General features: G+C 39.8%; 1 protein-coding gene across 1 annotated transcript in view; it reads right to left on the minus strand.

Moving 5' to 3' along the window:
• Slc2a13 (solute carrier family 2 member 13) overlaps positions 1–20,787 on the minus strand; it is a 305,981-nt gene that overhangs the window by 77,692 nt on the left and 207,502 nt on the right. Inside the window, exons 5-6 of the mRNA XM_057792214.1 lie at positions 5,494–5,657; positions 2,697–2,817 (exon numbers count right to left, since the gene is read on the minus strand). Coding sequence (XP_057648197.1) covers positions 2,697–2,817; positions 5,494–5,657 — 285 coding nt within the window. The remainder of the gene's footprint in view (positions 1–2,696; positions 2,818–5,493; positions 5,658–20,787) is intronic.

Genomic DNA, 20,787 nt, shown 5'->3' on the forward strand with positions numbered 1-20,787 from the left:
CAAGGTCCAAATCAGGAGCAGAAGGAGAGAGAGCACAAGCAAGAAACTCAGGACTGCGAGGGGTGCACCCACACACTGAGACAATGGGGATGTTCTATCAGGAACTCACCAAGGCCAGTTGGCCTGGGTCTGAAAAAGCATGGGATAAAACCAGACTCGCTGAACATAGCGGACAATGAGGACTACTGAGAACTCAAGAACAATGGCAATGGGTTTTTGATCCTACTGCACGTACTGGCTTTGTTGTTGAAGGGAGCTGCGGGCTGTGTTCCTGCCGCCCCAGCTCCTGATCGCCTGGCTAGCTTATGCCCCGAAATAACAACACACAAACTGTATTCTTTTAAACACTGCTTGGCCCATTAGCTCTAGCCCTTACTGGCTAATTCTCATATCCCGATCAACCCATCTCTAATAATCTGTGTAGCATCAGTCTTACCGGGAAAGATTCAGCATGTCTGACCTGGCAGCTTGCTTCATTGTGTCTGCCTCTGAGAGGAGCTGCCCTGCATCTGAGCTCACTTCCTCTTCCTCCCAGCATTCTGTTCTGTTTACTCCGCCTATCTAAATTCTGCCCTATCAGATGGGCCAAGGCAGTTTCTTTATTAGCCAATGACCTTCCCCCATCACTTTGTGGGATCCTAGGCAGTTTGGATGCTCACATCTTTGTACTCTTGACTTGATGGTGTTGGAGAAGGGGTGAGGGGTGAGAGGAAGTTAGCATTCAGAGAAGACTCTGGACACCTGATAGGGAGTGTCTACAAACTCTGGACCTCCTCTCCTGTGCTTGTAAACACCTCCAGTGATGACTCTAGACAAGGGTTCCAACTGAGAAAGAGCAAAGAGGGAAGTGCAGTGGCTAGAGGTCCACTCTTCTGGTGAGGTTTGCCTGATGCAGGGCATCCAGTGCAGTACAGGTTGTACTGAAGAGGTAACGTGCCAGCTAGCATTGGCTTAGCAAAATCAACCCAACCCCCTAGGTCCATCTTCACTAGCAAACTGCCTTCTGGGTCTAAGGCAAGAAGACAAAGCCTGGAGGTGCTAGAAAAAGCAATGTCTGTAAGTCGGGGACTATAAAAAGACCTCACATGGGAATACCACAGGAGAAGCTTAGAGAATAAACCGTCTTCCATAGTGTTCTGGGAAGAGGATATGATGTATGGAGACCCCTGCATCCCTAAATGAAGAGAGTTTAAGTTAGGCTCCAATAAATGCCTTGTTCACCATGGGTACACATAAGTCAATGCTGGGAATAGAACACAGAGGGTGGGCAAGTACTGTCCATATGATGAATGAACCATGGTGAAAACACAAAGGTAGTCAAGGTCTCAGAAGGCTCTGAGCTGTTAACCAGGTCTCAGCTTATTCATCCCTTTGATGATTTCGCATCCTGGATACGTTCTACTCTAAAACCCTCTGCTATCACATGGCAGCACCCCCAAGCCTACACAGCATTCTCCCACAGTTCCATCTGCCCACAACAACCTACCATCCGGCCTCATCCAGCGTCACCTCCTTTCTTGTCCACATTACTTTCTACCTGGCTCCCCAAACAGATACTTCAAACTTCCCTGAAGACCCTTTCTCTTCTAGCTACTGGTTAGTCACTAACTTATTTTTAATTCCTGTTGATTTTTTTCTCTTCAATTTGTTGAGAATCTATCTCATGTTTAAAGTCTCTCAGTGTCACCAGCATAGTTCAGGCGACTATCATCTCACTCACAGACATCTGTAACAGCTGGCCTCCTTACGTGCATGCGTGACACTGGTGTACCCACACAGTGAGAGAGCAGAGAGATGGTATAGTATGGAAATTTTGGGCAAGTCACTCCTCTGCTTACAATCTCTCCATGCATGCATGTTCATGCTCTTGGGCTGAAGAACAAAGAGCTCTGGCAATTTTAGGTGATCTGGCTTTTCCATAGCCTCCTCCTACTTTGCCGTACACTGGCTGGCCCGTGGTTGGTCTTTTTTTCTTACTCAGGTCCTGCTGCTGCTGTTGACGGGCTTAGTTCACTTCCCATTACAGGGCTCAGTTCATACACCACAGCCACGAAGCTAGTCTTCTCTTAGACCTGGCATTCGGTCTTCCCTTCTGTTGTGGGTTTTATTAATTAGAGCAGACGCTATAACCCAGAGAACTTACCACATGTAAGCACTCTGTTAGGTATTTTCTACATCTTAATTCATCTTTACTGCAATCCCATGGGTCTGCTCTCCACAGACATTCCATATATATTCTCAAGTCCATCAAAAATTAATAAGATAAAATCATAGCTCGTGGATGCTTTGAAATTCTATAACTGTTGCCTAAGGGAATAGCTGGACCTAAAGACCTTTCCATCTGGCATGTGTATGTTAAGGTTATACTACAAGTAACCAAATAGTAAGTGTTTGAATTATTAAAGCTGTCCAGTCATTCTCTCATGAATTCACCAGTGAATTCTTCAGTCCCCCTGTCAGCCCACTCAGCACACTACAACTGGGTCAAGCACCTCATTTTTTTTTCAATTTTTCATATTCTGTACTTGAAGACTACGTTTTTCACACTGATGATTCCTGACCACCCCTCCTGTCACGAGCCCTTCAGACCCCAGGCTGCGAACTCAGGAGTTTCCTATTCATCTAAGTCTTAGAAATGTTAAAAGCAAAAAATTATTATAACTGGATTATGAAGAGGGAACATAGCAAAATCTCACCTGTATCCCATGCAGGTGACGTTTTGACCTGAAGGAGCCACTGGTTTGAAAGTGACCCGTGGGGAAATCTGGGCTGAGAGCAGAAATCCCAAGGCAAGAATAATAAGGGCTACAGTAGTACCTACAAAAAATAATAAATAAACAAAAGTTTCTTACTGGGGAACATTGACAGCATTAGTTCAACACAGACTTGGTTTATCAACATAGCTCTGAATAAAACTCCTTTACTTATCTTTCCCGGAATGAAAAATGCTTTACTATGTATACCAATGGTCAGAAGAACTCACTAACACACATCTATTATAAGACTCAAAGAAGGGAAAATTCAAAGCCAACACAGTTGTGAGCCAGAGAAAAACAAAACAAAAGAAAACTGGTAATGATTTTTAAGACTGAAACAATAAGCAGCCAAAACCAAATAAAAATTAAGACTGAAAAATTGCTGATAAATTAAAAAAAATCAATCCATGATAATAAGCCCCTTTCCACCCTAGCAGCCTGACACCATGCCTCCCTCACCATTATGTTCTGACCTTTGGAACTAGAAGCCGAAATAAACTATTACAGAAGTTAAAAGAAAAAAAGAAAAGAACAGAAGCCTCATTGTCAATCACTACCATAACAGAAGCACAAAAGGAAAGGGATGCACATCAAATGCTCCTGTCAGAGCAAGAAATTCTCCCAGCAACATTTAATCAGGTAAGGTGGGAATTAGCAAAATAAAGTCCCGGACTGATGGGATTGGTTATTTCTAGAGGAGGTGGAAAATACTGCCTATTAAACAGGGACTGGCAGACCAAATGGATATGCCACATGCATTTATCCACATTCCCCGTGAACACTTCAGGCTGAACACTTGTTCTTTAATTTAATAAACAGCTTCATCATCGTTTCTATCACTGAAAAAACCAAATTCCTCCAGGTGTGGTAGGAAGCTCCTGATATTCTAGTACTTGGAAGGCATAGGCAAGAGGATGCATGCCAGCCTATGCTAAAATGCAAGACTCTGCCTCAGAAAACCATGTGCCGGGATTGCAATTCAGTACCTGCCTAGCACAAGGCCCTGGGCACATCTGAATGTGTGTGCATGCACAATGAAAATGCACACACACACATACATATGCACACACACATGCACACATATACACATTTAGCTTTTAATTTTTGTTCCTGGCACAGAATCAAAAGGACATTTTTTTTTTTTTTTTTTTTTTTGTAACTGAAAGAAGGAAAAGATTCTGTGTTAGCTGAAAAGCTTACTGGGACAGCATGTGTGCTTTGTGGAGCTTAGGGAAAGAATGTGTGTGGCACTAAATGTTTCACTGAAATAGCAGGCAAGTCATTTAAAATTCAGCTAAACTTCTTAAAGGGTTATGTAACAGCAGAGCCCTGGAAGCTCATGTGACAGGGCAGGAGGGTGGCAGCAGCTAGGCTGAAGTAGCCTCAGCTATTTATTGGCCAACTCTTGGTCTGGGCAGAGCACATAGCCTTTCCCAAGTTAGTTATGTCTTCTTCAAAAGGATCTTAATGAAAATATACAGATTTTTAAATTTTAAATGTTACTATTCATTTAAAAGATTTTTTTGTAATTCTATGCAATGTATAAAAATGTAAACTACTAAACAATTGTTGTTAGACTCAGCTGAGAAGCAGCAGAGTTCAAACATCAGAAAAAAAGGCTAACATATCTGTTATCTATCCCTTCCATATTTTCTCTAAGCTAAACACCTCTCTTACCTCAACAGGATTAGAAATGCTTGCTTTAAAACTTTCTCCTGTTCCTCCCTCTTCACTGGGGACCTTCTGGCAGCATCCCAAACCCTGGTCAACATCTCATCTTTGCTTCTATGCTAACACTTGAACTCCCGGGCACAGCACATTCACTATCAAGGAGAGAACAGTGAGTGGGAGTGTCCTGCTCACTCTAGGAAGGAGGGAAGACTTGAACTCTCAATAACTGACTTTGGAAATAGGGATATATTTTCTCACCAAAAACTGTAGTTAAGTGCTAAAGCAGTTGTGTGAGACAAAATTTTATTTTAGATACAATCTTTCTTAACTAGAATTTGATTAATGTTATTCTAGAATCTTTGCGTTTGAGTGTAAGACACATATTTGATTTCAGATATAAAGTTGTTATGGGGATGTAGAACTGTGTTTGTACACTGGGAAAAGTCTTAGAAAATACCTGATGTAACCATGTAAAGACAATGTTAAAAGTGGGTCCTAGTCTGTCCTGCGGTAGAGTCCTTTCCAGAGAAGTGTCAGCTGAAATGGCCAACTCTGAACACCAAAGGCACTTGTGTGCTTTCTTGCTTTACTCTCAGATAAAACACACTTGACCAATCGGATTTTACCCTAGATTCTAGGCCTGCTTCATAAAGTCTTTCCTCGCTTTGTGAATGAAAATTCTAATATTTGCTTCCATATGATTCCAAGATAAAGACCTCAGCGTTGCAAAGTAAGAACATAAAAGGGTAAGCTTTTCAAACAAGAACAGAGAAAACTGCGGTGACACTCTTCAGTTCTGTGTCTCCGAACAGCACTCCAACTGTTGACAGAAACGCGCCCTCAGTCAGTGTGCCGTTACAAGTCCTTAGTGTCACAGTCCTGTCTCCAGCCACGTACGCACAGCTACTCAAAAAATCTTACCTGTCATTTATTTGCTTTCTGTGTCATTCTGGTTTGATATTATTTGGCTGAGGATTCATTCTCAGAAGCCACTGTGCTCTTTCGAGAGAGTCGCTGTCACTACTAGAAGGTATGTTAAAGCAGGAGTCTATACCCAGGCACCTACCTGCCAAACTGCCGAAGGTAAGCTTCCTGCGACCCACTTTCTCAACGAGCCAGACTCCCACTAGTGTGAAAATGAAATTGGTGAAAGCTGTCACAGAAGCCAGCCATATTGCAAGCCTGTCATCTTCCACGCCAGACATCTGCAGGATGGTTGCGCTGTAGTACCTGCGTGCAAAGAACAGAACGATTGTCATTTGCAGTTAGCTATTCAAGGAAACCGCCAATCAGACAGAAGGATGCAGTCACCTAAAAAAAAGTAGCTAATGACACTAATAACATTGTTACAAGAATTCATGCAAGCCCTTTGAAGGATCACAATGGAGAAACCTTTCTCCAACACTGTGATTCTGGAGAGAGACGGCTGAGTGCCCCGTCTCTAACACAGTAGCAGCCATCTGGCTCACTAAAGCCATTAAGGATAAACTCTAGCCGGGCGGTGGTGGCGCACGCCTTTAATCCCAGCACTCGGGAGGCAGAGGCAGGCGGATCTCTGTGAGTTCAAGACCAGCCTGGTCTACAAGAGCTAGTTCCAGGACAGGCTCCAAAACCACAGAGAAACCCTGACTCGAAAAACCAAAAAAAAAAAAAAAAAAAAAAAAAAAAAAAAAAAAAAAAAAAAAAAAAAAAAAAGGATAAGCTCTAAGACAATGGGATGATCCCGAAGCCAGTGTTCTCTGTGAATGGAGAGACCAAATATAATGTGGCAATAGTGGTGGTGGAACACGTGATGTCAGGATGTATTTAGCTTTGTACAAGATGAGGCACTGACCTATGCAAATGAGGATGGCTCAAGGGCTTCTGGGAGGTTGTGCTCCTTTGTGGGATTGAGTCTCGAGCACGATTTCTTTTCCCATGTCAGTAGACTCATCTTGTTTACACGAATTCAATGAGATGACCTTTTTCACATGCATCACTTCTCTATTGGAAGAATCCAAACACCGCTAGTGCATCCTGAACTGTGACTTTGCCTAGCGTTGAGGCATTCTCAATCTGACAGTGGGGGTTGGAGCAGTATGTGGGACCAAGCTGGTTATTTTCATAGTTAAAAAAAATCTGTAGTTTCTAGCTATTTATCAACACTTACATAATATTTCAGAGATAAAAATCTGCCTTAAATATGTCTCTTTGATTCATCAATGCTTGTTTACTAGCTTTTAAATTAACGGAAAAGGGTCTTATATGAAATATTAACAGCATCACAGCTCATTCATCTTGACAGACTGTTTCCCTTTTTAAAAATAGCCGTCCAAATTTATAAATTACTGTGCAACAGGACAGATTTTCCTGATCACGCTAAAAATGACAAAATCCGTCTGAAGACTCTGAATGATGCCAGCTGTTATAGACCCACAATCCTCAGTAACTCCTGTCATGAGAACTGTGAATGTTTCAGAGGATATAGTAATAAAAAAAATCTGTGAACGTGATCCATTCCATCTGAACAGCGCTTTGCAATTTTCAAGTTCTACTGCACACGCTGTTAATAGATAACTGCACAGCAAGGGCATGTGCATCCTCTACCAAGGAAAATGAGCACCAGATCTAACACGGCAGAAGTATTCAGGAGAACTCAAGGATGGAGAAAGAACAATTTTTAATTGTACAGGTATAAGGCCAATTATACCAATATAAGGATCAATATAATGACTGAAAAGGAGTCAAGATGCATTTCCATACGACGAGTTAAAACTATAATGGTTGTGTTGGATAATATTTAAAGAAAATTAATTGAGCAAAACAAAATTGAGTTTTCCTGAATATTTTCTTTCTGTCCTATATCAAAGATATTTGATTGTTTAAAGTTTGTATACTTTTGTCTGTTATATGGACAAGATTTCGCATTTATAATAAAGTGAATGAACTAGAAAAAATACCTTGAATATGTAATGCTGAAAAGGTTTGCTATGTGCTATGTTACTTAATGGAATATTCTTCTCAGTAACAAAACCAGAGACATTGAACAAAATCATTCTCAAAAAAGAGCTACATATAGCTAAACAAGGCCTATACTGATGCTTTAAATTTTGATTTAAAACTCACGAAATTGCCAGCTAATTTAGAGAATGAAAAAGAGAGCAGTATTAAACTAACGTGTTTGAGTTTACTTAAGATAAAACGTTATATAGGTGCAAAAATATGGTGCTACTAGAGCTTATGGGGCAACCAGGAATCAGACACTGTCCTGTGATTCAAAAACTGACATTCCAAAGTTAGAATTGCGATATGTTGTCCGTGTATTATTAATCTTCATTTGCTGAATATCTATTTATGGATTGGGCACTGTTGCCCTCAAGAGACTCACGGGTTGGTGTTAGAGAAAAAAAATGGAAACAAGTCATTTTACTTTACAATGTGGAATAAAGAACAGAAGAACAATTTCATTTGTTGTGTAATATTCCTTGCTATCTCTGAAATTTAATGGTGTGCAGCCATGAAGGATCATAGGGATTTTCTGGCAGGCCTAGCAATCTGGAACAGAAGTGAAGAAAGAGCAATTAATACACACAAAGGATGGAGCTGTTTCCTCTAGAATCACAGTATTTGATGTGTGTTAAATATAAGGTACATGTAATAAACTGAGGCAGCTCACACCCCCACACACACATATACCCTGAGCAACTCCCAAATGTAATTATGGTTGGGTTCTGTCTTAGACGTGATGGAAAAATCAAATGGAATTGGAAGAGACATCACATGAAGACATGTGTTCTGTGAGCAGACTGCTCTAGGAGACTTACGGGTAAGAGACCAGGCTAGAAACTGTCCCCATCTGACCTGGTGAAAGAGAAGTACCAAGAAATAAAGACTCCAATAAAGGAAAGAGGATGAATATCAAAAACCTGCAACAGCAGCAGTAAGACGATTGTAGCGTACAAGCAGAAGTGTCAAGGAGAAAGCCTTGCTGAGCACGGCTCCAGCTAAGAGGTTACATGGTCGGGGAGGGGCAGACTTCCCATCTAAAGTGCTATTGGCAACATAGATCCTCCAAAATCCATAACACCTCACCTGCTGATTTCAAAGGCACTGAAATAGATAAAAAGCAAGATCCAGATATCAAAATTGACACAAAAGACAAATGACCTCAAACAAGCAGATGAATAAAGCAAGGAAATCATCCAGGACCTGGAGAGTAATGTCAGTAAGACACTAAAGGAACAAAGTAGGAAAAAAGAGAGTTTTGATCACAGGAGCAGAGCAAAGAAAAAAATTATGAGAGGACTGTGTGAGTAAATGAGAAATAAGAAAGAGCCCATTACATGCAATACATCGAACTAGAAACTTATTACCATCAGAAGAGTAGAAAGGAAGAATAAAGGGTCATCCAACCAACTAGCAAAAGAATTTACAAAAATTAGCAAACGTTTTAAATTATAACTTAAATTCAAATAACCTCCAATCACTAATAAAAATATGCAGACTGGCTGGTTGAATGACAAACAAACTCATCTGACCTCTCCAAGAAACACACCTCACTGGCACCCCCCCACACACACACAGTAAAAAGAAGTCAGCTACCTTAGCAAGCACACAGAAGTTGAAAATAATATTCTGACATCTGATAAAGTGGATCTCAAATAAAAATTAATATGATGGACTTGAAAGGCCACTGTATACTCATAAAGGAATAGTTCATCACAAAGACATAACAACTGTTAAATATATAAGAAATAAGGATTGGGGCTCCCAATTAAAAAGTGTTAGAAGCTCCAGGTACAAAATAGAAGTGAGTTCAATACTTTACTCTCAGCATTTGAACTGAAATCTCAAGAGTGATACTTTACCGGAAGTCAAATGGACTTAATAGTTAACTACAGACTATTCCAGTCAACAGACTGGATATATTGCTTCTCATCAACTCATGGAATCATTTCTAAAAGCAAGTTGACAAATATACAAGAATTGAAATAATTTCTTACAACTTATCAGATCACGGTTGGATAAAAGCAGAGGTGAACAGCAAGAGAAAACAGAAACCACACAAAGACTTGGAGACCAAACACTATGTTCTTAAATGACCGCAAAATCAGGTAGAAAATTTAAAATTTCTGGAATAAGAACCTTTTATAAACCATTAAAGGAGTTATAATTATAAGTATTTACACTAAAAAACAAAGGAACTGAATAAATACCTAAAGATGTACCTGAAGGTTTTATATAAACAAGTCTACCCCAGAAGTAATAGATGGCAAGAAGTAATAAAGATTAAGGCAGAAATTAGTGGAATAGAGACTAAAAGAACAAAATATAAAATTATCCAGAGTTGAAGAATGAAGACTGACCACCCCTAGCCAACATTACTCAAAGAAGAGAGTGATGAAAACAGGCAAAGAGTAACAGAGTCTAAAACGATGTAGAGAGTATAATTTGAACTTCTATAAAAATCGAAAAACCTCAAAGAAATGGATAAATTACTAAATACACATGATCTATGGAAGTTAAATCAAGAGGACATAAACAATTAGAACAGAACCCCAACAAGCAACAATTGGAGCAGCAGGAAAGAGTCTCCCGACAAGGAAAGGGCAGATCCATTGTCAAACTCTGCCAAATCTTTAAGGAAGGGTTAGTGCCAATGGTCCTCAAACCTTTTTGTAAAATAGAAAAGAACAGGAACAACAGCTAACTCTTCCCATGATTACACTGAAATCAAAACCAGACAAACAAACAACAAAAGTTCCTGATAAACATAGATGGAAGAAAAACCTCATAAACCAGCTTGGTTCCGGCACAAAGACAGGTGAAGATCAGCAGGAATAGATCAGATGACTCAGAAATCAACACAGAGCTAAAGCCACCTAGTCTTTGGCCAAAGTGTCAAAAATATACATGGGGGGGGGGGAGACAGTTTTTTTTTCAATAAATGGCGCTGGGAAGACATGTCAAAGGTTGAAAGTAGAGCACAAAAATAAATTCAAAATGGATCAAAGTTCTCAAACTCTGAAACTGCAGGAAGGAAAGAAAGGGAAACACTTCAAGGTGTACCAAAGGTAAGACTTTAGCAAGTAATACTCGAACAGCATAATACATGATTCCAAGGGATGACATAGGGAATTGTAGAAAATTAGAAAGCTTCTGGACAGCAAAGGAAATCACCAATAAAGGTAAGGAACACTACACACTGGGGAAGCATATCTGCCAACCAATTATACATACCACAAGAGATTCATATCTACTCTCTATAAAGACCTCAAAAGATTAAATACTACAAGCCAAATCCTCCAATCAATAAATGGGTCAACTAGTTGAATAAATGGGTCAATTAACCACATGGACAGTTCTGAAGAGAAAACCATCAAATGGCCAGTGAATACTTGAAGAGGTGTTTACCTCCATGATCCTTCAGGAGCATACTAGACTGCTTTGAGACTTCACTTCGTAACTTTTATTTTGAAAGGTCATGGAACTGTAGCAGGAGGTAATTAATGTTTTAATGTGTGTAAATGCTAATGTTTCCATGAATAATGACATAATCCAACATTTAAAAAATTATTTTTTATTTTCGCTAGTGTATTTTCTTTGTCTAGCATTCTGGGTCCTCTCAGGATGTTCTCATACAAGTGTACAGGGTACTCTTGAGGAACACTGCCCAGGCCCACTGCTGCCCTTTCTCGACCCTCCCAAATAGTCCTCGCTGCTCTCCTGGGCAGGTCCACTTCTTTCATGCCACATACACACACATGATTCTATTATCGGTGTATTATGACATTACATATTCATCTAGGGACACAAATGAGGGGAAGCATACAGTATTGTCTCCAGGAGACTGGCTTAATTTGTCTAATATGATTGTCTCTTGCTGCATCAACGTTCCTGAAAACAAGGTAACTTTGTTCTTCTTATTTGAGTGACCGTTTTATGTGACTGGTTACCCCTCAACTTACTACTTCCTAAGCATTTATGCAATAGTTTGAATTTTCCAGGGCCTGGAACTTCATTGAAAACATAAACACATAGGAATGGAGAAGGTATTTACATGTAGACTTGAAGCAGAACTCATTTCAAATTCATTTCCTCACATGAGCCAGATAAAGCATGATCTTCTTCCAAAGCTCCCTGGGCCACCTTCTGTCATCTCATAGGAACCATCTCTTTCCTTGGTGACAAAGAAGCCCCAGGACTACCTGTGCTCACAGAAGACTGTTTCCTAGCTCTGTGGAGAGGCTTTAGAATAGAAAAGGTGAGGGTGTGGGAGGGGTGAACATGTGCTGATGTTTTAGATGTGACATGTGCTTTCCAAGCTTGAATTGTAAGTACCAGGCAACATAGCTCTAAAAAATACAGCAACTTTGAAGAAGCAGTGAAGGAATATGGCAAATAACCACATTTTAAAACACAATTTATATATTAAATTTGTGTATGTATAAAATATCTTTAAGAGCTTCCAGAACTCCATTTCTTAGCTTTTTTAATGCCATAGCCTTATCTATGTCTCCTAATTTTGCAGAGTAAACAGATATATTAATGGTTTGTTGAGTACATTAGATTTACCACAAGCTATCAAACATAATTAAGAATTCTTATAATTTAGGAAGATTAAAACCCCACTGAGCAAGTTATATTTAGGAATATATATGCATATACAAATACATGTATTGTGCAATAACAGTTTGCAAAAAAAGAAGTAATGAATTTGAAGGAGACTGAGGGGTATGTATGAGGGTTTGGAGGGAGAAAAGGGAAGAGAGAAATGTAATTATATTATAACCTCAAAAATAAAAGAAGCTAACAGCCCAAGTCGCTTGTAGTCAATGCGGATGACATGTAAAGAGAGAGCAGAATATGGTAAACTCTATCTACCATCACAGCAAATAAGCCCTGGGAGTTTCAGTCACTGAGACAGAACAGAGAATGCTAGTGTTAACTTTCTGATAAAATGAAAAACCAAGTCTCGTAGCACGAAACTTCAAAGATGCTGCTGCGATGGGTCAGAGCACATGGAACATGCACTTTCTGGAAGGGAGGGCTGTCTTAAGGAGGTTAAGTCACAAATACGTTAACGTGGCACCAGGTTTGGTTGTCCCAGCATTATAGACAACTCCTACCAGCTGTCAGCATTGCTGGCTTTCTTCTCATCTGCATGGGGTATGTTTGGACTGCAAAGTGGTCTGGTCAACAAGAAGAGCAAATTATAGAGTAAGTCCTAAAGAATCGCAGCCAAGTTGAGTTTTGGATTCCTTTATTACCTCTTAAGAAAGCCAGTCTATTTTTATATATCATATATAAAAGTGTAAAATTGCCATGATGACAACCCTAGATTTGAGAAGAAAGCCTTGGCTATAAACTAAGATGCTGTCTCAAAGCAAATGATTGCCCCTCTCAAAGAAGAAAGACATCAACAATGGCAATGAGAGGTGGGGGGGATAGAGGAAGATTATTTTAACTGAAAAATATTTTTCTATTGAAACAAAATAAGAGGGACTTCTATAAAAAACAGATTAACAACTTTAAGAGGAAAAAAATGTTTCAATCAAGATATAAAATGTTTTTTTTAATTTAAAACTTTCAAGGATATTTTATGTTTTCTGTGCAAAAGTATTACAGATACAACATACAAAGTCAAAGATAAAACACAACTAGAAATTAATGTGCCTACATCAGATCAGGCCTGAGTTCCGAGCTAACATACCAGTGAACTATATACCATGATAATTTTAAATCAAGATATAACCCAAAAATCATGGTAAACCCTGGAACAAGTAATTAATAATCATATTTAATAAATATAATAATTTCCAAAGTTTAAATACTTTTGGTAGTCTTTGGGCCAAACAAAGGAAAAATGTGACAAAGTTTGAGGGCCTTCTACAATTCCTTGATGCTCCCAACAGGAAGTGCCTCTGTCCTAGCAGCTCCTATTGACATGTCTTCTCTGTAGACACAGGAAGTCCCTCTATCCTAGCAGCTCCTATTGCCATTCCATCTCTGTAAACCACAGGAAATTACTCTGTCTTAACAGCTCCTATTGGCATGTCTCCTTTGTAGATCACTAGAAGAGCACTTCCCTGCCTTACCAGCCTGACCCTCCTTCATCTCTCACTAAGAATAAGGCAGAAGCTCTCTAACCTGACCTTCAATTCACCAATGAATAGAGCATTCTATTCATTTTTTTTCCATAAAGCATTCATCTACTAGATATAAGACACTGGCCATTTGGGCCTTCACTTAGGTACACATCTCCCAGCTGCAGAGCTGTGTGGATATGGTTATGGGTGACTGATCTAAACCCATTTGTATGGTACTGGAATTATGTAATTTAACCATAAATCAATAAAATAGAAACAACACCAAATGTGAGTTGTCTCAAGAACAGATCCCTGTTCTTTGGAGAGTCAAGGGGGATGACATTCTGAGGACGATATAATGATCCAGAGCTAAATATAAGAGAGAAACAGAGAAATTTTTGTCCTGGGTTTCTTCTCAGGTTTATTTCAACCTTTGTTCACTTAGAAAGAAACTAAAGCCTGAAACTTACAGACAATGTGGGTGTGGTTTACTCAGTAAAACCAACAGGGTTGTTAAAATAACAGGCAGGCTGTTGAGGGGCAATGGAATTAGTCCTGGGGACAGTTACAGCATGTCCGTTTACCTGTCTCAGTAAACTGGAGCTTGTAGCCCTAACAATATCAGATAAGAGGCCATGCTCCTTGCCCACGGAGTTCCAATTTCTCACACAGTTTAACAACATGCAGGAACTCAACTCTTTCAGATGACTTGGGAGCCTAGAGGCCAGGCTGTATTCCTTCAAGTTCTGTATTTTTCATAGCCTGAGGAGGCAGAGTAAACTGAGGGGGATGACATGATCTTCCTTTCTACCCACATCACTCTTTGCTTACTTTCTGGTCACTTAGTATCCCACAGAGATTTGTGACCTGACTCACGGTTTTCTTTCCATGTTATCTTTGTTAGATTTTCTGGGAGGTGTAGCTATATGGAAGGTCATACATACAGTAGCTAATGACCAGACTTTCCCAAGCCAAAGCCACCCTCTCAGGTCTGCTCTCAATCTCCAGACACTGTTCTATAGAGATCCCTACCATAGTCCACTCCTTCCGTATGCCATCAGCACTATCAGTCACCATACATTCTCAGGTATGGTGTGTGGCAGAAGGACCCAGAGCCTGTCCAGTTACTCAACCAGTTGTGTCCTTCTCTTAATTTGTTAATTCAAGGTTCAGGATCAGGAACTTTCTATTTTGAGAAGTTTTTAGAGGCGCTGTTGACGCTTTGAAAACTTTGCCATCAGCCCACCTCAATAATCATTTTTGTGTTCCTACCTTATCTACAACTATTTGTATCTGGTTTCTCCATTTTACACTTCCATCTGGTAGCTGAAGGGGTCTACAGAAAAACAATGTACTTAAAAGTCTCCAGGATGTGAAATTTCTCACCCACTGGAGAATAATTTCAAGGCTCTCACCATGGTCTCTGAGCTTGAGTCATCCCTGACAAATATAGCAATCTGAAGGACACACTTTGACTATCAGCCTTCATAATTCATAAGCCCCAGTCAGCACTCAGATCCTCCGCCTTTGAACTCATTAATATTTGTAGTGATTAGAAATAGCTATCTCTCCTGCATTTGTTCCTTAAGAAATTTATTTGAATCTCCCTGAAAACACACTATTTTCTGTGACATGACAGTTCCTTAAATAAATACATCTACGTCTTGCACTAAATTAACACGACTGGAAGAATCGCTCATGTGTGGTGCACTTTTGCAACTGCTGCTGATTCTGTACAGGCATTTACTAAATGTTTATGCGAAGCAAGTAATGAGATGATGTAGCCATAAACTTTTTTCTCCCTTTATATAAATTTATATATCTTTATAGACATATAATTCACAGATCACAAAGTTTTACCTTTATAAAGCACATAACAGAATGGCTTTTAAACTAAAATTATAACTTTATAAATAATTGTAATAACATTGATTTTAAAGAAGTATCCAACAATCTGGAGGGTGTGCAGACATTAAAAAATTCTGGGGGAATAGGATAAGATGGGAGAATGGAGGATTTGTCCTGAAGGCCTTAGCTTTTCTATCTGCTACCCAGTGCTGTAATTGTCTCCATTCAGCCATAGTCTTTTCCATATCACTGGCCTGCTTGCAATCTCTGTATTCTCATGGACTGAGAACAGGACTTCCCTGTGTTTCATGTTACCTTGATATAGAGATGAATGCTTTACATTGGTATGGATTTTGGTTTATTGATACAAACTTAAGGTCAATTTTGCTATACTGTATGTATATTTCCACTCTTATTTAAGGTGTTATATTTATGAAGCTCATTTAAAAATGTATAGTTAAAAATTAATAGTCATCTATAACAGATAAACTTGTCACTGGGTGGTGGTGGTGCACATCTTTAATCCCAGAACTTGGGAGGCAGAGGCAGGTGGATATCAGGGAGTTTGAGGCCAGCCTGGTCTACAGAGCAAGTTCCAGGACAGGCTCCAAAGCTACACAGAGAAAATTTGTCTCAAAAAACAAAAACAAAACAATAAACTTGTCATGTTAGTTAGGTTTTTAGATGTGTAGGGATATTCCAGATGGATAGGTATTCTTCAAACACTTCAAAAACCTATAGAATGTGACATTTAACATGTTTTAACAGTGTAGACATGTCTGCCTCTTACAGCACCAATTACTTCAAAAGGTTGAAGTGCATTGACAAGGCTCCTTATGGAATTTGTTTTCAATGCAGCAAGGCTAGCCATTTGGGCAAGAAACTGCTTTTGCCTGGACTGTTGACAGTGTACTTTATAAACTGGACATGCCAGACCCACAGGAAAATGACTGCTGAACTTGCCAAAACAAGATGGGACAGTCCTCTGGGGTTCCTTCTTCACTGAGAAATCTGCCATACTCTAGGCTAATAGGCTGATGATGGATATCCCAACATTACAGAAGAACTTTGGGTGACTGTCCAGACAAGAAATTTAGAACTTGCTTACAATACACTTTCTGTTTACTTAGGTAATATTATATTCTTCTGGGGTTGGTGATGGAGTTGAAGACTAGATAGTTATAATCTTCCTTATTTATGATAAAAGATAAATTATATATGAAACTTTAGACTCACAAAGATAGAATAGATGATAGAGTATTTTCTTTATTTTTGTCAAATACAAATAGACAACATTTTATAACTATAATTTTTACTTAATACCGGTTTTGTTATATGTAATTTTACTATGTTAAAGTTAAAATCTTACCATTTTAACTAGACAGAATATGGGAGATGATTATTACCACTGGTTAGCAAATAAACTGTTTGGCCTATGACAGAACAGAATACAGCTAGGTGGAAAATCTAAGCAAAGAGAGGGGGAGATATAAGGTGGAGTTAGGAAGATGCCAACAGCCACCAGAGAAGCAAGATGTGAGGTAACAAGCCATGAGCCTTGAGATAAAACATAAAATAACAGAAATGGGTTAATATAAGTTGTAAGAGCTAATTAATAGTAAGCCTGAGCTAACAGGTCAAACAATTTATAATAAATATTAAGCTTCAGAGTGGATTTTAAGGACTGGGGGGTGGGAGAGAAACCTCCAATTACATTACTTATGTTTGTGAGGATGTGTGATGTATGTACACATGCATGGATGTACATGTGGAATAGAGAAGTTCATGTCAGATGTCTTTAGTCATTCCCCACCTAATTTCTCTATTGGAACATGGTCTATCTGATCCTGAAGCTCAATGATTAATCTAGGCTGAGCGGTAAACTCCAGGCTCTGCCTATCTCCACCCCTAGCCCAATGTTTATAAAGAGATCGGGCTTCCTCATAGCATCTGGCTTTTACATGGGTACTGGGGACCAGAACTCAGTCTTCATGTTTGGACAGCCACCACTTTACTAACTGAGCCATCTCCTCAGCCCCCAAGAAGAGGCCTTTAAAATAGCTATACATAACTTATGAGATTTTTATTCTAACAGTTACAGAAACTACACTTCCCTTCATCATTTGTGTCTTTAGCTTTGACTTGTGTCCGTCTAACACCTCATTATAGCAGAGAAGAGGGACAAAGGTGACAGGTCTATTTAGAATTCCTCTCAGGAGTTTTAAGAGTGTGGGAGAAAAGGGCAGGCCATGACATTTCCTTCAAGGAAAGCACTGCTCATAGCACTGACTATCAAAGGGAATAAAAAAAGTATTTTAAGCCATGATGGCCTCAAAAGTTTGTTTGTAAGTAAAAGTTTGCCAGAATTTTTATTCTATATAGAATTAATATTTTAGAACATGTTCACAAAAATATGATCATACAAAATCATATACTGAAGCACGTACTACTTATGACTCGAAGTCTCTGGGAATCACATACAGAGGACAGATCAAGAGCATGCAGAAGGCAGTGGGAGAAAGGAAGAACACACAGAGAAGAACCCACCTATTAAAATAGAGAAGGCTAAGCCTTCAGGTTCTATTTAGGTAAGCCTATTTTTAATTCCATCTGTTTCTAATGTTCTATGATGGGCACATATTACTCTAATTTTTCTACGAAATTGTAAAATTTCATAGATTAGGACATGCTGCATATTCAGGCACCCTCAGCCCCCAACACTGATCTAAATCTACTATTAAGTAACGCAAACGCTAAATAAACACAAGGAACTGACATGTATATGTCTGTCTTTGGATAAGCTTCGTATTTTCTGAAATATAAAAGAGCAATTAAGATGCAGGAATGTTCACGATGATACAAATGTATCTTAATATAAATGTAATAATAGTAAACTGCCTCAGTCGGAAGCAATTAAAATGCATTTTCTGGGGCTGTTATGCACCAGACACAGTGGAACATGGAAAGATAAAGGAAGACTTATGTTCCACTGAGGAAGACCACCGGGCCCCAAAAGCTACATGCAGAAAGAGAAGGCAGAGCGATATTTGAACATGAGGACAGAGCTTCACCCTGCCTTACTTCCCAAACAAGTAATTGGTGACTTTAATCAATCATCAGGCTCCTGAATGGGCAGCTGAACACAGCGCCCTGACATATTCCTCCTCCACTCTCATCCAGGCAGAGCTTGAGCACAGCTCTCCTCCCGTATTGACTCATTCCCCAAATCTCCAAATTTAGAGTTTATTCTACGTTATTACCTTTCTATCTACTTAAGCACTCAAGCTTCGTTTACAATGAGGAAAGTCTAACATAAAGGAAGATTTTTTCAGCTAATACGGATAAATTTTATTTCTCTTTTCCCCAATTTCAGAGCGAGAAAAGTGGATCAATTTTTAATGGCCTGGGAACTAGTTGAGCTGGAACAGCCCTGGGGAGAAGAAATGCAAAGAGAGACCTGACATGCCCATGCATTATTAAACAGTAAATTAGGCTGTCTGTTTGGTGTGGGCATGCTGACAGCACCGTGCTCTTTGATATTTAAACGGAAAAGCCCTACAAGCGCTTGACTTCCTCTAATACACACATGTTACACCAACACATGCTTGTACATGATCTGTATTAACCTCTTTGTTTTCTGCATAAAAAGTTTTTTTTTTTTTTTTTTTTTTTTTTTTTTTTGGTTTTTCGAGACAGGGTTTCTCTGTAGCTTTTGGTGCCTGTTCTGGAACTAGCTCTTGTAGACCAGGCTGGCCTCGAACTCACAGAGATCCGCCTGCCTCTGCCTCCCGAGTGCTGGGATTAAAGGCGTGCGCTACCACCGCCCAGCATAAAAAGTATTTTCATTTTCAATTTCTTTTTCTAGCGGATGAAAGCCAAGGAGACCCACCTCTGCCCTGGGAACTCAGTGTCAGTAAAGAAGCTCAGGTAGAGTTTTTTTTTTTTTTTTTTTTTTTTTGGTTTTTTTTTTTGGTTTTTTTTCGAGACAGTGTTTCTCTGTGGCTTTGGAGCCTGTCCTGGAACTAGCTCTTGTAGACCAGGCTGGTCTCGAACTCACAGAGATCCTCCTGCCTCTGCCTCCCAAGTGCTGGGATTAAAGGTGTGCGCCACCACGCCCGGCTTCAGGTAGAGTTTACCAGGGGATCTGTGCATAGACAGTGAACACAGAGGGAAGGGAGCCCTCCCCTCCCTCCACATTATCACGGCAAATGATATGCTGAGGAACTATCATATACTGCGTAGCAGTTTTTGCTTACTGTTTGTTTTGTTCGATCTTCTTGGTGTTTTGAGCTAACGTCTCACTCTGTAGTCTAGGCTGGCTTTGAACCCCTTTAATTCTCTGTGGCCTTCCACTACATGACAGCCATCTTCTGGCCTCTGCTTTCCAAGGGCTAGAAGTACTGGTGTGCTTCGGTATGCCCACTTCAACTGACTGCCAGTTCAGGGTTATTTACCTACTCATTTTGACAGTCACGCTCTAACCCATGTTAGCCTGCAGCTCCTAGACAGAAGGCTGACCTTAAACTTGCATTAAATTCGGTTGCTTCTTTCTTGACCTCACACACGTGCCAACACACCTCTAAGTAGGAGTTTTTCTTAAGACTCAGTACTCTTAGCTGCATCTATTCTGATAACCAATTCTAAAGCCTGGGATAATTATTACAATTCTTTGGGAAAGTGACATTTTTCTGTTGTGAAAGTCATTGGTGCATTTTTCTGATAGCCTTTAAAAAGGTTTCTATTTTTTCTCTTCTTGGTACAAAGGCCGAGGGGTGACAACATCACTGTGTGAAGAAGAAGAAGCTTCGGCCTGGAGGAAAGAAATATGGTTCCTCTCACCACTCTTGAGATCCTCTTCTGCCCTTGTGATAACTGTAGAGTGGGGTGGGGTGGGGTGGCAGTGTGAACAGACCAGGTAGCAACAACCCCTTTCTTTGCATTTTGGAGTCCTTAAGATCAGCTTATGCCTGCTTCCTCCTCATATCCCTAACCCTCTCCTAGCCTTCCACAGCGCAATGCTTGGAAATGCTGTTGGGCTCTTCTAGCAAGTGTTGGGGGTGGGGCGGCAACAACAACAAAACCCAGTAAAAAACCTGACTGCACTGGACTGGAGCCAAAGAAAATCTTTGAGGCCACGCAGGAAGCAGCGTCCACCTGGACAGACAGCCTTCGATGCCTAAGACCTGCTCCCCGCTCAACTTAGGGGAGAAAGCATCCCAAGGTTTTATCAAGACAATTTAGCGAGGTCTTTACAATTAGTAACAGGGTGCAACATTTTACAGTCTATAGAATAACTCAGGAAACAAATTATTAAGTCGTTCTCAATCAAATAATTATGAGGGCTATTGAAAACCTGAAGTTATATGTGATGAATAAATAAACGGAATATATATTTCAATTTGCAGGACAAAGTTGGCCATCTGTTTAACTTAAAGAAATAGAGA

This window comes from Chionomys nivalis, chromosome 17 (assembly GCF_950005125.1).
Source record: "Chionomys nivalis chromosome 17, mChiNiv1.1, whole genome shotgun sequence".
NCBI classification, from domain to species: domain Eukaryota; kingdom Metazoa; phylum Chordata; class Mammalia; order Rodentia; family Cricetidae; genus Chionomys; species Chionomys nivalis.